Source organism: Sphaeramia orbicularis, chromosome 9 (assembly GCF_902148855.1).
Source record: "Sphaeramia orbicularis chromosome 9, fSphaOr1.1, whole genome shotgun sequence".
NCBI lineage: Eukaryota > Metazoa > Chordata > Actinopteri > Kurtiformes > Apogonidae > Sphaeramia > Sphaeramia orbicularis.
This window is the reverse complement of record NC_043965.1, coordinates 44237896-44259859: the sequence shown is the minus strand read 5'-3', so window position 1 is coordinate 44259859 and position 21964 is coordinate 44237896. Positions and strand designations below refer to the sequence as shown.

The 21964-nt window shown below is 35.7% G+C and overlaps 1 protein-coding gene across 2 annotated transcripts in view; it reads right to left on the bottom strand.

The window, feature by feature from the left end:
• Nucleotides 1-4516: 4516 nt before the first annotated feature.
• Nucleotides 4517-21964, bottom strand: part of htra4 (HtrA serine peptidase 4) — a 59470-nt gene continuing 42022 nt past the window's right edge. Inside the window, exons 7-9 of one of the 2 annotated variants that reach the window (XM_030142530.1) lie at nucleotides 20018-20075; nucleotides 17102-17197; nucleotides 4517-4741 (exon numbers count right to left, since the gene is read on the bottom strand). In XM_030142530.1, the coding sequence (XP_029998390.1) occupies nucleotides 4576-4741; nucleotides 17102-17197; nucleotides 20018-20075 (320 nt within the window). In that variant the 3' untranslated portion in view covers nucleotides 4517-4575. Of the gene's footprint in view, nucleotides 4742-17097; nucleotides 17198-20017; nucleotides 20076-21964 lie in introns of those variants that run through there. The other variant, XM_030142531.1, reaches the window with a different exon arrangement.

The following is a 21964-nucleotide window of genomic DNA, read 5'->3' as shown; positions in this document are numbered from 1 at the left end:
AAGATGCAACAAAAGCCAAATGTATTTTTTAATAGTTTTATTACTCACTCATCTGTATTGTCTTAAAAGTTGTCTATTTATTCATTTGTTTTATACAAAGTTGATATTCATCAGTATAAAAGAAAAAAAGGCACAAACAACACACATCATCTATTTACATACATTATAATACAATCAATAGTCATCACTGTTTACTGGCATTACAAGTACTGTTTGTTAAAAATATGACATTTCTCACTTTATTCACAAAACTCTGCTGTATATATTTCAGATCCTCTTAGAGTAGAGAAATGTTAAACTGCATATTTGTGTGACAGACACAATACGTTGCAGCTGAGCAGCTCAAAAATGTCATGGTTCACATAATAGATTGTAGAATTTATTTGATTTAGTATCTTTTATTTACCCACATAGAAGAAAACCTCTTTGACAACACTGACCTTACTGAGGGATCACAAACAAACATCACAAAAACATACACACAGCCACAACAGAAAATAAGTATTATTAGATTCGTGTATGCAGTACTGGCCTGTTGAAACATAGATCAGTATGTTTCATTTAAGACTGTTAACGCTATCTTCATGTGCTGGTCGTTAGAAGAACAAGAAGACTCCTGAATCGGCTGTAATTCACTGAATAATGTGATTACCTGGTTTAAGCTGTGCACAGAATGTATCATGTAACATTAAGTATGTATGAACCTCCTGGAGGGTCAACAAAACGGAGCACCACATAGCATGTACAATAACTACAGAACACCCAATACTCGCAGGTTTCCATGGAACTTGAAACCCATCCTGAGAATTTCTAATAATAACACATAGATCTTGGTTGTAAATGGATGGATCTGCCACGGATTCAGTCGAACACGAAATGCAATGAAATACGCCTCAAAGTTCCACACATGGGAAACATTTAAAGGCAGGGATGCACCGATTCCGATACCAGTATCAGGCATCGGCTCCGATACTCAGTGTGTGTACTTGTACTCGTAAAAGTAATCCGATATAACTGCACCGATACCACTTGTGGCCGTGTGACATTCACAGTTCAGTGCAGCAGGTACGTGGCAGTGGAATAATGTGTGTGGAGCGTGAAGAGTGTGGGGATTTTTCAAAATAAATGACAGTGATAAAAGTAACGCTGACTGCAAGAAACGTTACAAACACAGACAGATACGGACGCAGCGTTCTGTCCGTCCTCTGCGTACATTCCATCTGTTTACCAGGTGCTGGCGGATGTGTACCCAGACGGAGAATACCACCAGGAACCGTGGAGGTAGAGCACAGGTGTCAAACACGGGGGCCAAATCTGGCCCGCCAAAGGGTCCAGTCTGGCCCATAGGATGAATTTGTGAAATACAAGAATGACACTGAAGAAATTATCAATCAATGGTGTAAAAACCGTTTTAATTCAGGTTCCACATACAGACCAATTAGATCTCAGTTGGGTCAGACCAGTAAAATATTATCATAATAACCTATAAATAATGACAACTGCAGATTTGATCTTTGTTTTTAGTGTAAAAAAGTAAAATGACATGAAAATATTTATATTAACAAACAAAAAATGTGAATAACCTGAACAAATACGAACAACGTGAAATGTCGTAAGAGAAGTAAACACAATTTTACCAATATTCTACCTGTTACTAAATGTTTTATGTATTTGTAATTGTAATGTATGTTGTAATGCACATGTGTAAATGATAAAGTGAGGCAGAATATTGTTAAAATTCCCCATGTTTTTTTCTAAGACATTTCAAGTTGTTAATGTTTTCCAGATTTTTAAGGAAACATTGTGGATATAAACATTATCCTAATGTAATTTTACTTTTTTCACTGTTATTATTTTACTGGTCCGGCCCACTTGAGATCATATTGAGGTGAATGTGGCCCCTGAACTAAAATGAGTTTGACACCCCTGAGGTAGAGGGTCTGTTCAAAGAGTGACTGTGTGAGTTAGTGAAAAACTGGGCTGGGCCGGTTTCCATCCTACTTATAATACTATGGGGGAACTCACCTGAATCTCTTGCATTATGGTGAACAGTTTCTTCGTGCCATCCACCATAAACAAACCGTGTGTTTACATCCAGAACCGGGAGGTAACTCGGGCATCTTCGGAATTTTGTCGCGATGTGCATTGTGGGAAATGGAGGCTTGCGCAGCCACCTGACAGCGGCAGCCGCTAAAGACATGACGAGGAAACGGCAAGAGCTCCCTTCCCTCTATGCATATTTTAGATGTTTCCGCGTCGTGTTTGTTTCATCCATATATCATAAGGTCGCGCTGCCGCTGTCCGAAGATGCCTCTGAATGTAAACACATGGTTTTGTTTGTAGTGGATGACACTTTGAAATTGTTCACCGTAATGCAAGAGATTCAGGCGAGTAATCACAGACAGACTTACAGATTCGGGATACCGAGGATATGACTGAGGTTTGACAGATTTGATGAAAAACTGGTCATGAAAGTCTTCTGCACCTTTAAAGGTGGGGTAGGAGATGTTTTCCTGGAGCATTTTTTTTACTATATTGCTTAAAATCCCTGTCACACCCCAATTGCAACCAATTAATTAAATGCTCTAAAAATAAAAATAAAAAATTCGTCACCTGTGGAACAAACAGGACTGAAAAAACACCATCCAATCGTTTTAACCGGCCCATCGAAATGATTGAACAGTGATATGTCTATCAAACTCAACTGACATTTGTCCTTCCCCCTCCCCCCTCTGCGTGCACCTCTCTTTGGGCATGAATTGTGTGTTTTCAGAGGTTCGGAGCACTTGTACAGGTATATTACAGCTATCTTAGGATGGAAAGTTCACCAGCAAACTGTTTTGTTGCTAACATAAATCACAAGGAAATGTAACGTTAGCCAGATAGGAATGAACTGGGGCTGTTCTGGAAGAGCATGGATCCGTGAGCCAGAGTAGGGGTCTTAGCCGGAGACGTGGCCGGGGTGTTGGAGCTGGAGCTGGAGCCAGAGCCGGGGCTGGAGCCGGTGAATTGTTGCTGTGTAGTGCTCGGTGACATGTCTATCAAACTCAAATGCCATTTGTCCCTCCCCCCTCTTCGTGCATGAATCGTATGTTCTCAGAGGTTTGGAGCACTTGTGCAGGAAACAAAGCCAGAGCCAGAGCTTGGCTATATTAGTTATATTAGGATGGAAAGTTCACTAGTAAACTGTTTAGTCACTAACATAAATCAGTAGGAAATGTAATGTTAGACAGATAGGTATGAGCTGGGGCTGTTCTGTAAGAGCGGGGGGGTTGGAGGACACTGAATGAGGTATGCATGGATCTGCAAGCTGGAGCCAGGGCCGTCGGAGCCGGGCGAAATTATGCTGTGCAGCGCTCGTGAACCCTCGGGAACAAGCACTGAGCGTGCCAGTACTCTGGAGGCGTGGCTTCGGGGGGACGTCCGAAGAAAGGGGTCTGGACTTTTGAATGATGTTTTTTCAAAATGTAGCTTACTCGAACCGTTTTTCCAAGATCTCCTACCCCACCTTTAAATGATCCTTAAAGGAGATCTGCAAAAATGCAAAATCTGCAAAAATGTTTGTTTTTTGAGTTGATGGGCATTAAACATAACAACAAAGAAGCATCAGTAGGTAGGAGGATAATAGAAATAATTTAAAACAGTGGTCCCCAACCTTTTTTGTACTACGGACTGGTATCATGCATGAAAATTTTTCGCGGAACGGTAAGAGGTGGGGGGGGTTCCAATAACAAAAACCTTTGTCAGTTCAGAGCATGTGATCTGAAACACTTCCACTGTATATCAGACAATTACAATGATTCTACAGTAGAATATCAACTCACCCTAATACAGAATCAGTCAGAACCCTGGACTTGTTTCCTTGCAACTAGATGGTCCCATCTGGGGCTGATGGGAGACACACAGTCCAGTTGTGTTCTGTAGATCCAGTCTACTATTTGGTAATTCATCATCACAGAAAACCCAGCCACACAAAGAGGTTGGAAACGGAAGAAGGACTTTCAGGGCTTTTGTGGCGATATCCACATATTCTGCTTTGACTTTAATCCAGAATGCACAGAGGTCTGAAGTTGTCTCAAACATGGATCGATGCGCCGGCAGCAGTTTGGAGGGTTTCATGTTCATTTACTAGTTGGTCACGGCAAATTAGGCATCGTAGTTGTGGCGCTTGTGTGTCACCTGTTGAGATGAACCTGTAACTTCGGCAGGAATCCTGATTTTTCCTTCTAAATGCAGCTTTCCGTTTGCAGGCAGTCTGTGACCCTTCTGCAGCCTCATCGTTTCATCGCTTCTTCCCGAAAAAGTTCTCCGGTGAATTTTGTTTTTGGCTCATTTCTTTAGCTTGTGTTACTACCGAGTCATGAAATGGCACCAGAGTCAAAAGAGGTTGAGGCGAGGGCGGAAACAGTCGCTTTTCAAAATAAAACCTCCGCAAGACTAATGGAAAAAATTGCTTTAATATTAACCACAATTTTTTTTCTTTGCGGCCTGGTACCAAGTGATCCACGGACCGGGGGTTGGGGACCACTGATTTAAAACATATATTTCATCCTTTGACACTGGCAGCCAGTACGTTCAGTCCATCTCTTCCGGGACGATGGTTAGCGTAACGTCCTGATCCTTTCGTTTTACCAGAACAGACAGAGTGGAGGCGCTCTGCACGGCTTCGCTCATATCTTCTGTGGAGTGGATCGGCCGACCGTTTATGCCCACGATCACGTCATGATCGATCATTCCAGCCCTGAAGAAAAAAAAAAAAAACACAACCCATCACACATGAAGGCTTAGACAACAGACCCCCCACTGACAGAGACTCTAAAGGAAACATCAGTGACCATTAGGCAGGTTTGTTCACCCCCCCCCTTCAGGACGCAAAGCAAACGGTGGAAGGTGAAGGGTCATGAGATGGACTCACTGAATGGTTTAACATTTACATTTGAGGCAATAACCTATTACTGCACATCCTACTGTTTACTGACTGACATTCAGTAACAGGAGGGGAGTAGAGATTTCCATAAAACAGCTCAGGAAATATTCCTGTTTCACATATATTACTACTACAGCTTCTTTTAAAGGTCGATAGAACAAACTCATCATGACTGAGACCATTTTTATATGGAATTATGCATAAAAATAAATGAGTATGCAAACTGTACATTTCATATGCAGGTGTGTTTGGGCCAGAAGAAAATAAAGACATAATATTATAAGGAAGAAAGTCACTATTACGAATGAAGAAAGTTTTTATGAATATTATTAGTGCTGTCAAAATGCAAAATGATTCAAAAGTTTGTTTGTTTTTTTGTTTGTTTGTTACTTGCTGAGCCATTGCCATTAATTTTATTATGCAAGGGTCAAATACACGTATATTTCAGAAATGCTATGTTTTTATTGTTATATATGTCTTTTTTCTCTAAATATTACACATTTATTATCATAATATTAAGTATTTTTCCACAAAGTATCAAGACTTCATATTGAAAGTGCGATATTTTGTGTGGTTCTAACGGATACAGAATAGAAATAAGAAGAAAAGGAGTGAAATACAGAAGTTTTTTTTTTTTTTTTTTGTTCAGACCAGGCAGTAGTAGAGTGATGTTCCCATACTACTACTTTGTCTGAACAAAAGAAAATAACCCCTGTATCATTAAGATAAGAAGACAAAATGAAGATTCTTGAACTAAAGGAGTGAGATCGTTACAATGTAATCTTACAGTAGATGTACTGTACATTAGGAGTGTGACAAAATATCGATATGGCAAACTATCGCGATATTTTATCATACGATGGATTACTGATGCGCTCTCGCTGCGTATGGTTTTTTACAATGAGTATTAAACAAGTGGTGTCAGGCAAAACAAACCCCGCCCCTCACATGCATTTCACCTATTATAAGTAAATGGGAGACGAAAAAAGGTTCAAAAAATTTGTCAGAAATTTTAACTTGGACCTACTTTTCCCAAAATCTAAAGACATCTATTCTGGGTCACTGGCAATCTATAAACCAAATTTGGTATGAATTCAACCAATAGTTTTGCTGCTACAGATATGTGAAATTTTGCCCATTATAAGTAAATGGGAAAAAAAAAGATTTAAAAAATTCATAAAACTTTGAACTTTGACCTACTTTTCCCAAAATCTAATCACATCTATTCTGGGTCACTGGCAATCTATAAACCAAATTTGGTATGAATTCAACCAATAGTTTTGCTGCTACAGATATGTGAAATTTTGCCCATTATAAGTAAATGGGAAAAAAAAAGATTCAAAAAACTCATAAAAAGTTGAAACTTTGACCTACTTTTCCCAAAATCTAATCACATCTATTCTGGGTCACTGGAAATCTATAAACCCAATTTGGTATCAATTCAACCAATAGTTTTGCTGCTAGAGTGTTAACAAACAAACAAACAAACCGAACCAAAAACAATACCTCATAGTTCCGCCCCTTTTGTCCAAATATGGTCACTTCCAACTCCTCAAAGCCAACCAAATTTCCAAACTACTGACTTCAAACTGAGAATTTCAGAAACTAAAAGGTGAAGTCACAGATCTTCTGTCCACTAATGGCTGTATATACCATCTGTGAGTTAACCTATATCAATTAATTTTTAGCTACTTAGAGAAACAAAACCACCTATAAACTTATCACCACCATTCCAATTCGCTAATAAAACTTGCTAACATGGCTAACATGTTCCCAAACATTAGCATTAACTTCTCTTTCTGGACGAACATTGAATTTACAGTGAGTCCAAATATTAAGTTGAAAGACTATAAATTCAGAGCGATATGCAATCTTCTCAGTTCTTTTTCCCCCTTAATCCTGATGCAGCCTTGTATAGGATTGTTGGATTCCCTTTGATAATTTAAATGATTATTTATCTAAATTGGGAGTACTGGCACTGTCCTTTTATGTGTTGTATTGTGAAAGATATTAATGTTCTGTCTTTGTCTGGTTTGTCGTTTTGATTGTTGGTTTTCATCATGGTTTAGATCTCTGTTTTTTGTTGTCACGTATAATTGTAAAAATTAATAAAATGTGGGGGAAAAGAAAAAAGAATTTACAGTGAGTCCAATGTTAAATGACATTTTAGTGCTGATCATCTGATGGTGTCTAAAAATGTCTGAGGGAAATATTTGAAAATTCACCAGCTAGTTGTTACAGCAGACATTCATTCATTCATTCATTCATTCATCCACTCATTCATTATCTGAACCAGCTTTATCCTCACTAGGGTCACGGGGGTCGCTTGGAGCCTATCCCGGCTATTTTAGTGCTGATCATCACAATTTTGTATGAATTCAACCAATAGTTTTGCTGTTAAAGTATTAACAACCAAACAAACAAATAAACAAACCAAACCAAAAACAATACCCCTTGCCTTTTCTTCTTGGGGGGGAGGGGGGGAGGGGGGGTAAATATAGCTGCTATAAACTTCTTACATAGTTCCTCCTCAGTGAGTCAAGTCACTGTTTTACATGTCATCCAGGGGGCGATACAGAGTGACTGAAAATTGGGCTGAAGTCACAGAAGAAGAAAAAACAAACAACATCGCTAATATGGTGGACTCAAGCGGTGAAGTTAAACTGAAATATGCACCAACATCATTTAAATCCAAAGTGTGGACTGACTTTGGCTTTTCTGGAATGGATGGAACAAAGCTGGATAAGGACTTTACAGGATGTACGAACTGTCTCTCAAAAATACAATACACAGGTGGCACAAAAACATGCACACTGGAGAGACATGAGATGTGGTGTTTTCTGAATGAGTTTGAAACAGTGTCACTGTTTGTCACACACCTAAAAAAATCCTGTTTACAGTTCTGTTGAACTAAAACAGCGTCATTGTTTCTGTACTATTACTGTTTGTACTCTGGTTAAATTATGCTGCAAAATATATACAATGAAAAATGTATTTTGTTTGTTTGTTTCTGTTTCACCCCTATAAACGCACACATATTTTAGGTTATTAACCCTGTAAAGCCGGAACCATTAAATCATTGACAGAAAATTCCAGTTCTTTGAAACTGGAGCCTTTATTGGTCCTTCTGAACACCCAATTTTTATTTTATTTTTTTTCCAAATATCAATTTCCATGTATGATTTTCAATTTTGTATCATATTTGATACATCAGGTTTCAATGCTCAAATTTTGTTATTTCTGAACAAGCAAAAACATAGTACAACACAAACATGTCCAACAAACTGGTAATTCCTTTTCAAAATTGCCAAAGTTCTGCCTTCTTCATCATTAATTTAATCTTGTAGTGTCACTGGAGAGGGCTCTGGTGAATGAATTCCTCCCCCTGGTGGATTATCTGTGTATTACATGTGTCTAATTGTATACATCAGGTTTTTCAAGAAAAAAAATATCACACTGATCATTGTAGAGGGCTTCAAAACTCATGTATCAAATATGATACAGTTGGGGTTATAGGGTTAATAGCAATATATATATTGGTAATCGCAGTATTGCCTTATCAAGATATTATCGTGATACATGTATCGCATATCGTTTTGTGAGGTACCCTGAGATTCCCAGCCCTACTGTACATAAATCAAACCAACATAAATGGCACAGAAGAAGGTGAGATATTCCTCCCAAGCTTCATATTTTCAGTACTAAGATAAGGAGAACGTGCATGTATGATAGTATGATAACCGTCAGTATTTTCTTTTTTTTTTTTTTTAACATCATCCCTTTACGATGAATGAGCGTAAAGATAACATTCTGATTTCAGCAGAAGAGGAGGAAAAGCGTCACACTGCAGCTCAGAGCCGACATTGTCACGGTAAAGTGACATGCTCAGCTTTACAGGATATATGTTAAACTCCTTTCCTACACCGTTCAAAGCTTCAGGCTTCAATGTCGTGGGAGGCGGCGTTGCGCGATTAAGAATATGGAGAATCTAAAAGAGTCAGTGAGAGGATTCAGTCTGCACCAAGAGGAAGATGTCAGAGCTCTGCCTGTGGGAAGCGCAAATATAATGAGCAACCGGACCACAGTTCAATCTGCAGCCTTGAGAAGTGCATGGATACTCTTATTCCACGCCTCGGAAAATATCCAGAGGCCTCCAAATGCCAGTTCACTGCGCAGCTGTTGCGTTTTGTAAAAACCGAGTGGCTAAACAAGCTCATACTGCGCATCATACAGATTAGCTCCGGGCAACCCTTGTGAATAAAAATCCTTCCCCTCTAGTGTAGTATATTACTCTGAAATTAACAATGATGGGAACTGAAGGCATATTTATGGCTAAACAATGCAAATAATTTCTTTCATTTTAACAGAATTAAGAACAACTGGCATTAATGAACATATTTATTATAGGGATTTGACGAAACCTCTGAGTCAATGTATATGCAACTGACAACAAAATACACACTCAAATTAACATTACAGCTCATATTCAGTTCCTCAAAGTAACTTAACAAGTCTTACACATGTCGAAATGAATTCTAAACAATCCTGCACAAAACGCAAAAACAAAATTACACATATGAAAATCAACTCTGTCCATTTCATAGCCGTATTATGCATATATATATATATATATATATATATATATATATATATATATATATATATATATATATATATATATACTGAACAAAAATATAAACACACCACTTTTGTTTTTGCTCCCATTTTTCATGAGCTGAACTCAAAGATCTAAAACTTTTTCTGTGTACACACAAGGTTTATTTCTCTCAAATATTGTTCACAAATCTGTCTAAATTTGTGTTAGTGAACACTTCTTCTTTGCTGAGATAATCCATCCACCTCACAGGTGTGGCATATCAAGATGCTGATTAGACAGCAGGATTTTTGCACAGGTGTGACTTAGGCTGGCCACAATAAAAGGCCACTCTAAAATGTGCAGTTTTATCACACAGCACAATACCACAGATGTCACAAGTTTTGAGGGAATATGAAATCGCCATGCTGACTTCAGGAATCTCCACCAGAGCTTTTGCCTGTGAATTGAATGTTCATTTCTCTACCATAAGCCATCTCCAAAGCTGTTTCAGAGAATTCATGAAGAAGACTGTGCGAGGAAAATGGTGGTCACACCAAATACTGACTGGTTTTCTGACCCCCCTGGACCACCCAATAGAGTGAAAGTGCACATTTTAGAGTGGCCTTTTATTGTGGCCAGCCTAAGTCACACCAGTGCAATAATCCTGCTGTCTAATCAGCATCTTGATATGCCACACCTGTGAGGTGGATGGATTATCTCAGCAAAGGACAAAGGAGAAGTGCTCACTAACACAGATTTAGACAAATTTATGAACAATATTTGAGAGAAACAGGCCTTTTGTGTACATAGAAAAAGTTTTAGATCTTTGAGTTCAGCTCATGAAAAATGGGAGCAAAAACAAAAGTGGGGCGTTTATATTTTTGTTCAGTATATATATATATATATATATATATATATATATATATATATGTACAGGGGTTGGACAAAATAATGGAAACACCTTCACCTCAAGATGATAATGCCCCAATCCATACAGCTAGAATTGTTAAAGAATGGCATGAGGAACATTCTAATGAAGTTGAGCATCTCGTATGGCCAGCACAGTCCCCAGACCTCAACATTATTGAGCATTTATGGTCAGTTTTAGAGATTCAAGTAAGACGTCGATTTCCACCGCCATCGTCTCTAAAAGAGTTGGAGGGTATTCTAACTGAAGAATGGCTTAAAATTCCGTTGGAAACAATTCACAAGTTGTATGAATCAATACCTCGGAGAATTGAGGCTGTAATTGCCACAAAAGGTGGACCTACACCATATTAAATTATATTTTGTTCATTTTTTAAGGTGTTTCCATTATTTTGTCCAACCCCTGTATATATAGACTAGGGCTGCACAATATTGGAAAAACTTTTATTTTAACCCTGCGATATATATTGCGATATCAGAAAATACTCAGGAGAATATAATAGCTGTGTGGTGCCGACGTAAATGGTCAAACAAATTAGTTGTGTTTCCTCTCATTGTGGCAACAATTGCAAGGCAAATGTCGACACAGAACACGTGTTTCAGTATCATCCTTCTTGTAGTCAAAATAATTCCAGATAACTGACACTGCTTTTCTTTTTGGCACCAAATCTTCGTTTACGGTGATTTTCTCTTGTCCGTTGCTCATTTTTCAACATTACCAGTGACTCACTCCAAACTGATTAAGAACATTTTGAATCAAATCTGTATTTTTATAACTCGTGTCATAAATTTAAGATGAAAAAATTAAATAAAACAAAAGGTCATGGAGTGAAGAAATAAAAGTGTCTAGAAGACATACAGAAGTATCGCTCGCTGACCCTCCACTTTGTAACTCTAAAGTTAAACATCCCCTTTAGTCATGTTACATAAATAATAAAATAGTCTGCGCTGGATCATAATTCAATGCATTGTTCAATATTTCAGTTCAATGCTTATTCGCACTAGAAATGATCAATAACTAGTAAAAGTAAAGTACATTCCACCCTCACTGTGTGGAATAGGAAAATCCTGTACATTTCTGAAGTTTATCGACTATTTCTTGCTTTCCTAAAAACCCACTTTCAACTGACGGCTTCAACTTTCCCACTTGCACTTGTAAAAGTTGCAAACAAACTATTTTTCTGATGGTACAATTTGTGCTGCTAAGTCCTCCTCCATAAATTCCTGTTTTTGGTGAATATAAAGAAACTGGTTTTTTTTGGCCTCAGCAGATGAGCATGAGAAAACTCTTAAGTGTCAAACTCTGCATAGATGGTATGACAGTGACAGATTACTGTGAGGAAACACTGAAAAATAGTTGTATTTGAGTGGAAAGGCGAAAACCCAGGGCCATAAAACCAGCACATTTATCTAAAACATGCTAAAGAAATACATCCCATAGAGGAAAGAGACTCTGCAGATGGTTGGAGTTCACAGTTTGCATAGTCATTCGATCTGTTAAGATTCAAGAGTTTGAATTAGTTTTATTATCATGTGTCAAGTAAAGAAACAAGTTTCCCTGCACAATGAAAATCTTACTTTTCCGTCCACACTGATTACCAAGACAATTTAAGACGTACAAAAAATAGAATAATTTAACTAGAAAATGAAAACAAACTAAACAAGTGGTGCCAGGCACAGCAAACCCCACCCCTCGCACATGTTGTAGTTCATACGTGTCAAACTACTGTCTACTGAAATGGAATGAACATGCAAAAACAGCAGAATTTGTAAATACTATGTTTAGTTTGAGTTTTCACCCTGTAATTACAAAACCAAGTAGAATCACATTGGAAAGCGCAACATTGATCGATAATATTTTTACAAACATTATTGATGGTGAAATAATGAGTGGTCTATTTCTGACTGACATAAGTGATCATTTGCCAGTTTTTATAGAACTGGATATGAACAACAAATTACCTTTACCCAACTATAAGCAAAAACCTTGTCTGGTTAGAACAAAGTCACCAGAAGCAATTATGGCCCTAAAGGAGGAACTCATAAATTATGACTGGCATGACGTTTATGTAGATGATGTAAATGATTCATATAATGCTTTCCTAGACATATTCCTGACATTGTACAACAGACATTGTCCTGTGAAAGAATATAGACAAGATTTTAAAAAGAATAAGAAACCATGGTTAACTAAGGGATTGGAAAGGGCTTGTAAGAAGAAAAACAGGCTTTATAGGGAATTTCTGAAGCACAGAACGAAAGAAAAAGAGAATAAATATAAAAGATACAAAAATAGATTGACAGCAATTATGAGAACACATAAAAAAGCCTATTATGATAAGTTGTTAGAAATACACAAAAATGATATTAAAGGTACTTGGAGAGTGTTAAATGATATGATTAAAAAAAGTAATAAAAAGGATTTTGCTACATATGTTGTTAAAACTGGTGACACTGTGGTGGAAAACATAGAGGATATCGTGAATATATTCAATGATTTTTTTGTTAATGTCGGTCCTAATTTGGCAAAAGATATTACCAAGTGGGAAAAGGATGATAAAACCTTTGATTTTGCTATTGAAAACAATAATTCAATGTTTCTTGGTGGAGTTTGTGAAAGTGAAGTGTTGGAAGTGGTCAGGAAATTTAAAAATAAAAAATCTACTGATAGAAATTCCATTGATATGTCACTCATAAAACAAGTGATAAACAGTATCCTTCAACCATTCACATATATATGTAACAAATCATTTCAAACAGGCACTTTTCCAGAAAATATGAAAATAGCGAAAAAAGTGATTCCGATTTATAAAAATGGTGATAAGCACATGGTGTCAAATTATAGACCGGTGTCACTGTTACCACAGTTTTCTAAAATTCTTGAGAAACTGTTTGTAAAGAGGTTAGATGACTACACAGACAAATATAGGATATTAAATGATCACCAGTACGGATTTAGGAAAAACCGATCAACATCTTTAGCAGTAATGGAATTTGCAGAAACTAAAGCAACAGCGGTGGATCAGAAACAACATACTGTTGGTGTTTTTATTGATTTAAGGAAAGCATTTGACACAATTGATCACTCAATATTACTACGGAAATGTGAAATGTATGGTATAAGAGGTGTGACGCAAAACTGGTTAACAAGTTATTTACAAAATAGGTCTCAGTATGTATCAATTGGAAATACAAATTCACAACTTAGAAAAGTAACATGTGGGGTCCCACAAGGTTCAGTTCTGGGACCCAAGTTATTTATACTTTATCTAAATGATATTTTTATGGCATCTAGTAAGTTAAAATTTACAATATTTGCAGATGATACTAATTTGCTTTATTCGGGAGTAAATATGAAACAAATATTAGAAACTGTGGAAAAGGAATTGAGCAAGTTAAAAATATGGTTTGATGTTAATAAGTTATCACTTAATGAAGATAAAACAAAATTTATGGTTTTTGGTGGTGCTAGGGGAAGTTATGATATAAAACTGAAAACTAATGAAATTGAAATTGAAAGGGTGTATGAAACAAAATTTTTGGGAGTGATTATTGACCATAAACTCTGTTGGAAACCACAAATAGAATATGTCAAACGCAAAATGTCCAAGGCTGTTGCGATTCTTTATAAAACTCGAGACTTGTTAAACAAAAAATGTTTGCATATGTTGTATTGTTCACTTGTAATGCCATATATGTCATACTGTGTGGAAATATGGGGCAATGTGTATAAGACTAATTTAGACCCAATAATTAAACTCCAAAAAAAAGCTATTAGAGTCATAAACAAAGCTGGTTATCTCCAATCAAGTAATCCACTTTTTGTAGAATCTGGTTTACTAAAATTTCTTGACATTGTATATTTAAAAACAATGGAATTTATGTTTTTTGTTAAAAGTAAAAACCTTCCTTTTTGTATTCAGAAAATTTTTAAGTTAAGAGAAGGACATTATCATTTAAGAGGGATGTTTGTGTTTGAAAAATGTAAAGTAAGAACAAACATTAAATATCACAGTGTTTCAGTTATTGGTGTCAAGCTATGGAACGGACTGAAGGATGAAGTGAAATTGTGTAGCTCACTGTTGAGTTTCAAAAGAATTTAATTGGTCAAATTATGAAGGGCTATGAAAGTAATATGATTACAAAATAACTTATTACACTGAATGTAGTATAATTTAAGTTTAAGTATTTATCTGCTGCAACTTAAGGTGTGGACATGGACTAAGGATGTGAATAGGAGAAGCAGAAATAAGCCTCCGGCTTCAGCTTCTTCCTTTTTCAGTTACAAAATGTGTTAATTTTATGTTTGTTTGTTTTTTAATATGTAGGTGTTTTGTTTTGTTGTTTTTTTAAAATATGTATGTGTTTTGTATTTTGTATTTAACTGAAATAAACATTCAAATAAAAAAAAAACTCATTTTCATTCAGGGGCCACATTCAGTTAAATTTGATCTGCAGTGGGCCGAACCAGTAAAATAATAACATAATAATATATAAATAATGTCAACTCCAAACTTTTCTTTATGTTTAAGAGCAAAAAAAGTAAATTTACATAATGAAAAGGTTTACATCTACAAACTATCCTTTTCAAAAGATGTGAATAACATGAAAAAACTGAAAAAGAAGTGTAATTTTAACAATATTCTGCCTCAGTTTAACATTTACACATTTACATTATAACGTACAGATCACAGTGGATCTACAAACACACAAAACATTTAATAACAAACAGAATATTGTTTAAATTGTACTTACTTCTCTTAAGACATTTCAGGTTGTTCATATTTGTTCAGGTTATTCACATTTTTTATGAAATTATACTTTGTTTTAGTGTAAATACATGAAAATATTTACATTTACAAGGAGAAACATTTGGAGTTGTCATTATTTCTATGTTATTACGAGTTATTACGAATTAGTATTTGACTGAATCCTGCCCACTGGAGATTGAATTGGTCTGAATGTGGAACCGAAACTAAAAGGATTGTTAATATCTTAGTGTAATTATTGCATTTCACAAATTCATCCAAAGGGCCGGACTGGACTGGACCCTTTGGCGGGCCGGATTTGGCCCCTGGGCCGCATGTTTGACACCTGTGTTGTAGCTTATTTATGTCATCATATCTATGCATGTGCTGATGTCAGCATAACAACTGCCTCAGTATGTGTGTGAAGTTTGAAGCAAATTGAAACAAACTTGATTTTTTTAAATAAACATTTGAAATTTCACTCATAAATAAATGGGAGAAAAAAAATATTTTAAAAAAATGTATAAAATATTACAATACAAATGCAAATAAAAATACAATACCCCTTGCCTCCCCTTTGGGGGGTGGGATAATAATGACTCATTTAACAATGGTGTGCAAAGAGGGTGAGCATAAAAAATATGAACTATAAAAACTATAAAACTAAATAAAACTATAAACTATTATTACTAAGTAAATATATGTTTGGGTCATTCCATGGCAATTCAACCAATGGTCCCCACATGACCCCCTCAGAAAATTCTGAAAAACTTCACACTTGTTCTGAGAAATCTATAATTATTCTGTCTGAACCATCATGCAGTTCCACACCCTAGTTCAAATATCTCCAGTATTATCATAACTTGTGCAATAATCAATGCCATTATACTGTTAAAAATGTCATTTACACCTACGTTTGGATACAATTTGAAGAAAATATAGTCATGCAGTAAAAAAATATTAAAAATAGAACCAGTTCTATCCTAAAGCTAAAATTTTGTGCACAACATCTTGAAACATATATGAAGACATGGTAAAAATGTCTAAATTTTCATTAACTGGCCACATGGTAATTTGGGTGCTCAAATAAGGAGTATTTCTGTGAAAAACTGAAATCGACCCATTTTATTCATTGCCTCACAGCAGCACTTTTCATGTAAATGTAGTCTTTTTGCAGTAGATTGTTGCATCTTGACCATATGAATCCATGCAAAAAAAAATGAGGTCTTTACTTTCATCCATTATGCCACAGTGCAAGCCTGGAGAGAGAGGACATTTGGAAGAATTAGCCTCTTCTCCTGATTTCAAGGCCTCATGGACCAAACATGAAGGCACCTACAATTATTTTGATGCAAAATATGGTCTTTTCAGCAGGATTTCACCCCAGACAGTAAGTTTCAGCAGTGTGGCTTAAATACCTAAGGAGATATAGCTCCTCAAAGTTGGCCGAAAAGCAAATTTGCAAAATTAAAAAAAATCAAATTTTCAAAGGGCTGTATCTCCTAAACTATTACAGATATGACATAAAAATGTTGGATGTGTTCGTTTATCTGGTAGGTGAACAAGTGGGAATTTTTTCAGAATTTTCTGAGGGGGTCATGTGGAGCACTTTCTGAAATCTGGTTGATTTGGGATGGAATGACCCGTTTACATAAATGGGCAATGAGTAATTGTGCAAACTATCAGAGATAAATGGTATGTTAAATGTGCAAAACTGCCAGAGATAAATAATATTATGGCACATATTGACTGTTGAAATGTCAAGGATTTTTAGAATGAAAATTGAAAATGGTTAATATGTCTGAACATTTGCACTTAATATCAGTTCATATACAGTGCAGTCACACATTTCAGGTTAGTCTTCTACACATCAGGTTGTGGCGGTTGTAATGTGATGCTCACCTGGATGCAGCTGCTCCAGGTATCACCTCATAAATGTAAACCCCTGAACTCACATCTGGAAATTCACTGTCCCGCTCCTGGAGGTCTCGAATCAATCTGGACCCAGAGAAATATGAATCAGACAAATTCAACAGCGTTTGTTAGGGCCATGTGTTTGATTTATGATAAGACTGAGTATTGAAAACTGTATCCTATCATTCAACTCACATTAGATGGGGTGTTTTTCATTTACTGAACTGCAATGACTCTATTAATTAAATTTAACCCTCCGGTATCCCATCCAACAAGGCCCTTACTAAGCACCAAGTGTGCCTTTTTTCGCACAATTGTGGAATAGTGTCAAAAAAAAAATGCCATACAGTTTGTTTTTAATTCTTTTACACTTTTTCTCTGTTTCATCAACTTGAGCCGTAAATAAAAATACCAAATACTCAATAATTGTCACATTTTTTAACCCTTTAAATGCTGTGTTTGTAATGTAAACAAACCATTTTCTTGGAAACAAAAAACACAAAAATTAATTATTTTTTTTTCAATATTCTACATAAAAAGTGAATCACATGTTATTTGATTTTTTTCATCCTGGCATATGTCAATGATTAACAGCAACATTGGTTAATTTGCATTATTATTTTTGGCGCTAGGTCAAATGTTCAAAAATACTAGCATCTGTTACCAACTGTGCGTAAAATGCACACCTATAAATCAAACTATTAAATATTATATATTGATTTATTTTTCTGCTCTAATTTGATTTTATTTTTGTAAATCCAGGTCAGCCCTAATCATACATAGCAAATGGAAGAAATAGTGCGTTTTAGGCACACTTGGGAGACAGATGCTAGTCTGGTAATTTTCTTTTGTTTACAATGTGCACATTTTAGTTGGTGGACAGAATTTTAAAGATCATGCAAAAATGAACAACTTTTGAATTCTAACCTTATTTAAATTGTGAAAAATAACATGAAGTTTTTTCAAACGAAGTGCAAAGTGTGCCTAAAAGGCGCACCCGGATACTGGAGGGCTAATGTGTGGCTCATTTTTTCATAAAAAAAACAAACCATGAAGCTTTATACAGTTGTGCAGTCTGGAGCCCTGAAAAAAATGCCTTCTTTCTGACACATCAAAAAAATTGTGTATTTAGCATCAAATCTTATGAACCAAACATGACAACACAGAAAAAAATAATGCCTTCACCTATAATGTGATCTTATAGATGGCAATGACAGTATATAAAACCTCATAAACAGGCAAATAGTCAAAGGTAGATTCAGTCACACAGCAAGAAGGAAATTAGTCTTTTTTTCCCCCATTTATTTACAATGGACAAAATTTCACATGTCTATAAAAACATCAATTTTGTTTCAATTTACTTCAAATTTGGCACATATATAGAGACAAGTGATATGCTGACATCAGCACATGCATAGACATGATGACATCAGCTGGATCCATGCCAAAATAAGATACAATCTTTGCGAGGGGTGGGGTTTGTTGTGTTCAATAAAAAGACGGTGTTTTGAACCTGATAATACAGAATATCACATTTTGGTTTAACGATAAACCAAACTGACTCTTCACTTTAACACTAAATTAGGTACATTTGAACCAAAACCAAAATGTGTGCTCAGTTAAAAATTAAGTGCATTCAATCACTTATTCAACAATTAACCACACTGTGGTTTTTGTTTTTGTCCTCCATATCAGTTGCAGTCGGTTTCATACCTGAGTTTGGCCATGATGAGAATAGACTCTTTTGGGTTTTCTTTTATGCTGTGACATGTCTGGTGTTAATTATCATTACAGCACATTACTGCCACCTACTGTTGGGGAGTATGAATGGGCGGGGCTCAGCTCCATAAAAAATATAGCATAGCATTGGTTTATTACCCCCACCCCTTGGTTCAGGGTGTATGTTGTAGAACAGGGGTGTCAAACTCATGTTAGTTCAGTTCCACATTCAGCCTAATATGATCTAAAGTGGGCCAGACCAGTAAAATAATAGAAATAATAGGATAAGAACTTTTGAGTGAAAAAAGTAAATTCCGTAGTGAAAATGTTTACATCTTTCAATTGTACTTGAACATAACATGAACAAATATGAACCTGAAAATTCTTTAGTAAAATAAGTGCAGTGTTAACAATGTTACTCCTTAGTTTATCATTTATACATGTGAATCACAACTTAGAGATCACAGTGGATCTACAAATACACCAAACATTAAATAACAGACAGAATATTATTAAAATTCCACATACTTCTCTGAAGACATTTCAGGTTATTCACATTTTTTGTTAAAGGCTAGTCTGTAAATGTCCATATTTTTGTGTAATTTTACTTTTTTACACTAAAACAAAGAGACAAATTTACAGTTTTCATTTTTTATAGCTTATTATGGTAGTATTTTACTGGTCGGATTCACTTTAGACTGAAATAACCTGAAATGATTTTAACACACTTGATTGTTAATATCATCGGTGTAATTTTTGCATTTCGCAAATTCATCCCAGGGGCCAGATTGGACCCTTTGGCGGGCCGAATTTGGCCCCCGGGCCGTATGTTTCACACCTTTGATGTAGAATATACCTTTAGTTCACATTAAGGATCATGGTCTGTCTTTCCTTAATGTTGTCACTATGTGCTTACTTGTTTTTTCTCTGTGTATAAAAAAGATGATATATTATTTTAAGGTTTTCTTTGTAATTTTGTGCATATAATCACATTGAATGGACCATAAAATTGCCATCATGGCCGCCACTAAGTATTTTCCCAGTGCCTCCATTTAGGAAAATAATCAGGAATCCACAATGTTCAACTGCACCAAGATCCATGTTTTTATGATAAACAACATCTATTTCACATAAAAGACATTGAGCTGTTTTGAAAAACTGGAAACTCTTCTTATAATTACTTACGATGGTGAGAGCTGGAGCATCCGTACGCCTATGAATTTCTTTTTTGCCAGTATATTTCCTAAAAAATGATGGAAAAACAGATGAGGGAAGAACAGATAATACAGGGGTGTTAAACTCATTTTCTTCTGGAGGCCACATTCAGCCCAATTTAATCTGCAGTGGGCCGGACCAGTAAAATAATAGCATGATAGCCAATAAATAATGACAACTCCAAATTATTTTAGTGCAAAAAATAACATTCAGTTATGCCAATATTTACATTTACAAACTATCCAAACAAAAAGGATGTGAATAACCTGAATAAAATAGAATTTGTTACGAAATATAAGTACAATTTTATCAATATTATGCCTTGACTTATCATTTATATGTATGCATTATAGGTCAGATCTACAACGGCACAAAACATTTAGTAACAGGCAGAATATTGTTAAAATTGTAGGCCTGTAACGGTACACAAAATTTTCAGTTCGGTACGTTTTCGGTTTTGAAAGCCACGGTTTGTATTTTTTTCGGTTCGATACGGGAAGAAAGAAAACCCCTCAAAATGTCTTTAATACATTTATGAATTTTTGAACATTTTTCCTCCAATTTTTGGACACAATAGAATATAGAAAAACAGGAATATAATTCTGCTGCTATAAATCAAATAGAAAATAAAATTAATTATTAATATTATTAATATTACTAAATGTATTTTAAACATTAGTATTGCACTTTTCCCTGACAGGTAGTTTTGAACAAACAACAAAAATCAAATCACAGTTCTGTTAGTTCACATTCTGCAGAAAAATACTGTAATGGCAAAATTACTTATATCCATATATATATATTCATATATATTTCCATATATTTCATATATCATATAGGCGTCTAACTCTATTTCAGATATATTCATGTCACTGTGTATTATAGAGCAGTTTTGACCTCTTTTGTGTTGTCTCCACAGTAGAAGGCCAAACCAACATTTCTCACAGGGGTCTTATCTCTAAGTTCCTGACGTTAACCAAAACACTTTCAACACATCATAATTTTCTCATGAGAGACAGAAGAGTACATTGTGATTTGTATTTTTGGGTTCAGACTGTCTCAGTCTTTTGTCTGAGTGATATCTCTTTCTATGGAGCTCCAAATAAAGGGATTTCTTTGACACTGAACACTTGAACTGACCCTTCTTTTTTGAAGACGAATTACAGGGTGTCCCATAAGTCTCCATACATAGGAAAAATAAACGTTTCTTGACATAAACCATTTTTATTTATATAATATGCTCTATATGACTGCCATTTTGTCGGGAACACATTTCAATGCGTGTCCTCCACTGCTGAAGAACTATAAAGAAGAAATATAAAGAAATACATGTTAGAACCATATATGTATGGAATGTATTATGTCTCCTATGTATGGAGACTTATGGGACACCCTGTAGTAGAGTATTATTTTTCCATAACAAAACCAAAAAAATTCCACATGAAGTGCAACATTAACAAGAGGACAAACTGGTATTTTGTTTAAACAAACTGAAGAGCAACTTTGACAACAAAAAATTAACCAAATTATTTATTTTAGGACAGAGAACAAACTGTTTAGGACACTGTGTGTACGTGCGTGTGCAGGGTGTGATTTATCGGGGGTGTGGTTTTTTTTTTTTTTGTTTGGTTGGAGCTGGGGGGGTGGGGGTGTCCATAACTAACGTAACTAACGCTGGCGTGAAACTATTCCTATTCCTGTTCTATTCCTCTGTTATACAGCGTGCGTGAGAGAGAGAGAGAGAGAAAGAGAGAGACAAACAGACAGAGCTAGTGTAAGTATTTTAGAACTACTGTAGTTCATAGGCGGTAAACAACGTCCGTCTTATCGCCGTCTCTTTCCTCGTTGTTGTCTTTCACTGGGACCTGAACTGATCCAAACTAGACTGTACTGATGGTGGAGGGTCTTCAGTCTCTT